Source organism: Anopheles funestus, chromosome 3RL (assembly GCF_943734845.2).
Source record: "Anopheles funestus chromosome 3RL, idAnoFuneDA-416_04, whole genome shotgun sequence".
In the NCBI taxonomy this organism is placed as follows: domain Eukaryota; kingdom Metazoa; phylum Arthropoda; class Insecta; order Diptera; family Culicidae; genus Anopheles; species Anopheles funestus.
Window position 1 is genome coordinate 54,294,897 of NC_064599.1, and position 3,795 is coordinate 54,298,691.

Here is a 3,795-nt window from a genome sequence, read left to right on the forward strand (position 1 = left end):
GCTTGCGTTTAATTTAATTTCGATGTATTATTAAAACTCGATCAGAATTCCGAGACGATAATAGTTAAGCAATGATTGATTTGTTGTCAAAATGTTCATCTTAGCTGTATCCTGCTATTAGTCCCAGATATTTGGTCCACTTCACATCACCAAAATAAAGCAAACAAATGTCTTTCGTAGGAAAAATAGTTCAATGTACCATCTTCGTACTCTACTCGATCAAAAATCAGTAAACGAAGCACCGCAACGACAAAAGCTTTCACTCGTTCAAGTGGCACAATCTTATCCGGTCGGTATGGATAATGCGGCAAATTTTATGCAAAATCACTTCCATGCTTTAGATTCCAATGAACCATCGTCGTCGAATTGTGTACCGGCTCAGAGAAGCTTTCCATCTGATCCGTCTCATCTCCGTGCACCGTAACATCAGCTGAATCCGGGCGCAGGCTGCATAGTGAAAAGCGCATCCGATTCTTACAGATTTCGGTGTGCAAGCATCCTGTACCTCTTGTGCAACCCAACTCCTATACCAGCGAGCGTGAAGAATAATGCTTTTGTGTTGAACGGTTTCGATCGCTTTGATGTTGGCATCGTTGGGTGAAGAATGAATCCGTGCCTCGGTGAGCAAAAGGGTTTTCTTTCGATTACGAATTCGCTGGTGACACTATGGATGGGGGTTTTTTCTTTTGCTGTTGTACGTTTGGTGACCGAACGATTGGGTGCGGTTTGCTGAAGGATCACACACTGCACGGTATTGATAAGAGGAAAGTTGTTAGATAGAATTCCGCTGAAAGCACATTTCTGTAAAAAGCTTGGAATAGTGAAGGTGAATGTAACAGATGAATGTGTCCTTGTGTTTTGGATCGATTCATCTATTTAGTATCCGTTCAACTCTAAGAGATCTCGTTTGTCAAAATGAAATGTTGATTGATAGTCAAACTTGTGAAGGGATTGCTACAAGATAAGTTTGGAAATAAAACATGAAAACACATTACACAATTTGGAAATTTTTGTTTAAAAAAATAGTTATTTAAACATTGGAATAATAGGTATACATTTTTTTTCATTTGTATTTGTTGTATTATTTGTTGTTAATCGGTTAGAACGGCCTGGCCGTATCAAGGCTTATTTTTACCATGTAGCCGGATAGTCAGTCCTTGTTACGGGGAGACGGTCCAGATGGGATTTGAACCCCAGTCCTGCCGCGTGAACTCCATGTCCAGCCGCACATACATCACCGGCCCCTTTGTTATATTATATTCTTTTTTCCTCAAAGACAATATCAAGACTCTCAAATCAATACCGTAAATTGCTGTTTAACATGCTGTTTAGTAACGGTGTTAACACATTTTGTACCTTAAATTAGATATTATTTGTAATGAAAGGAGCAATTTAAAAAAAACTATTAAAATATGCTTGAAGTTTATGCGGACTTTTAAATAAGCTGAAATGATTTGATCCTGATGATTACTTTAAGCATTGATTTCTTTTCAAAAAAGTCTAATCTGCCGAATCTTATGCAAGCAATTAGTAGCTAAAGCTAATTAGCCAAAAAAGTCCTCCTGTGTAGCGTACGAGAGCGAGAATGATTCCTGAAATTCCCTGTGCAAACCCACATTCAATCATTGCGATAGTTAACAAACACGGGGGTTGGGGTTGGATTCGGATTCCTCGGACAGAGTAACGTTGTTGTTTAAGAGCTGAACTGAGAGTGAATGTATTTCTAAATTTCGTCCTTAAATATAATAAACTATTTCTATTTCACAATATGAGGAAGCAGGATGGAAGGGTTAAGGATTCGTTGTTTCGCTGCTTGCTTGATGGTGGCTTGGAGTACCTGATGTTAGACGGTTTATCCGGGAATTCCAATACGGGTCTAGGGATGCATGTGTCTGAATAGCCAGGATACAGATGACCAGGTAAAGGTGCATGGCGATAGTTGGTGAATTGTTTTACAACAGTATGCTGGCTGGATGTGAAGGACATTTTAGGCTGTTGATGTCTGGATGATGTTCATGTCTTGCACCTGAACGGATGTTTATATATCTGTAGCCTATTCTTCAGGTAGATATCATAGGAAAGGGTACATCCGGTGGAAGGGTTGTGGCGACGAGCGTTAACTTGCCCCTCCTTAAATTTGAGGCTCCGTCCGAAAAACTTCCATAATAGTTGGCGGGTGAAAGTTTTCAACGTTGGGTTCACTATCTTGGGATTTCGATGATGCAGTTCTAGGTGTTGGTTTTTCATGGATGTTTATGATTGTTCTTTTCCGCATCTTTGTAGTGAAGTATATACAGATAACGATCATCAGCATTATTGGTGTACTTACTAAGCTGGTAATAGACCATCCGGTCCAAGTGAAGCTCTTGGATTCTAATCGAATTTGGTGCATCTCGTTTCTGAGTTCTGTATGTATTGAGTGTAGATGTTCAAGACTGAGGTTAAGAACGTTGTTTTGCGACGTGACGTTTATACCGTAGATAGGAAGATTCAACGGTGATCCATGTAGTTCAGTTTTGTTGCTCGAAATCTCTTCCTCATTCAGGAATATGTTGCATGATTCGTATGATAGGAGAAACGAGCCTGTCAGGTTTCTCCTTTTTAGACCGCATGTGGTTTTAATTGTGAACTCCACTGCTGAGTTGATCAAAATGTGAGCCATGTCTAGATGAATGATTTCGATCATTGCTGGGTTCGCTATGAAGTCACATACTGCTGGTTGTCCTCGTAAAAGAGCTGGGACGCATTTACCGTTGTCTTCTTGCAACTCTTTTGAATCGTAGATATTCTTGTCGACGTTTGGTACAATGAAGAATTGGGATTGTAGGGAAAGGTAAAACTTTTTGGGAACATCGATTTTCTTATTCTTATTCGTTACACCATACAATTCAATTTTTTTGTATACATCGTTTGTTAGTTTTGGACAACTTATTATGAATAACATTTCATCCTTGTTAGTAGCTATTTTTGTACTCGTATATGATAAGGCTTCAGAGATTGTTTGAATCGGAATATTTTGTTCTTTTATGTCATTAATTAATAAGTCTATTTCATTTCTATTCAATATGCGAGGATTCGTTATACCTAATTTTGCTAGAGCAATGCTGTCTGTAACTAGACTTAATTTTTCTGATAAGTATTTGAGGTTTAGGAGAATGTTGAGAGAATAGAAATCTATTGAGGAATCTCGCGAAAGTCTAAGTGCTTCTTTGATTTGTTTCAGTGTATCTGTTAGTTGAAACGTAAGATCATTATTTATTTTAACTTGAGCATTATTATTAATTATCAATTCGTTTAGTGTGGAATTAATCAGACGCAAATCATTGGCATCTGGACTTCCTGCTATGAATTTCCAAGCGGCTCCTATTGAGTCCCATCTTTTAGTTCTATGAATTGGGAAAGTATTTTTTAACATTTCGTATGCATTTCGAAATTCTTGTTCAATCATTGTTGAGAATTGGGTTTCTTCTAGGGTTCTGAATTCAACCGATAGGATCTTAATTTCGCTCTGTATGTTTGAAACATTGAAATGATGGATATAATAGTTATTACCCATTGCTACTCTCGCGTCGCCCCTGTTAAATGCCAATATAGGTATGTTATCCAAGTTAGATAATGTAATGTTTTGGCCATAGCTGCAACGTAGGCACCTGTGAGAATATATTTATAAAGGTTTAAGTTTTATATCGCTCATATGGATCCTCTTTCCTTCTTTTGTTAAAACGGTGGTTCTATTAACCTTCTCTATTTCTATCTTTTTAAACGGTTTTGCTTGTTTGAGCCTTCTTTTTGTTT

General features: G+C 37.9%; 1 protein-coding gene across 1 annotated transcript; it reads right to left on the minus strand.

Moving 5' to 3' along the window:
- Window positions 1–2,054: 2,054 nt before the first annotated feature.
- On the minus strand, window positions 2,055–3,556 carry LOC125769432 (uncharacterized). The gene is made up of 2 exons (XM_049438158.1): window positions 2,476–3,556; window positions 2,055–2,406 (listed from the first exon to the last, which is right to left on the minus strand). The coding sequence occupies exons 1-2, from the start codon at window positions 3,554–3,556 to the stop codon at window positions 2,132–2,134; spliced, it is 1,356 nt and encodes a 451-aa protein (XP_049294115.1). The 3' UTR covers window positions 2,055–2,131.
- Between the last annotated feature and the right edge of the window lie 239 nt (window positions 3,557–3,795).

What these genes read in the sequence shown, in the direction of transcription:
- LOC125769432 (XM_049438158.1), bottom strand. Translation starts at nt 3,556, where the DNA reads ATGGGTAATAACTATTATATCCATCATTTCAATGTTTCAAACATACAG. An exon ending in GTTGAATCTTCCTATCTACG is followed by an intron (nt 2,407 to 2,475) that starts GTATAAACGTCA and finishes CAATACATACAG; the next exon opens with AACTCAGAAACGAGATGCAC.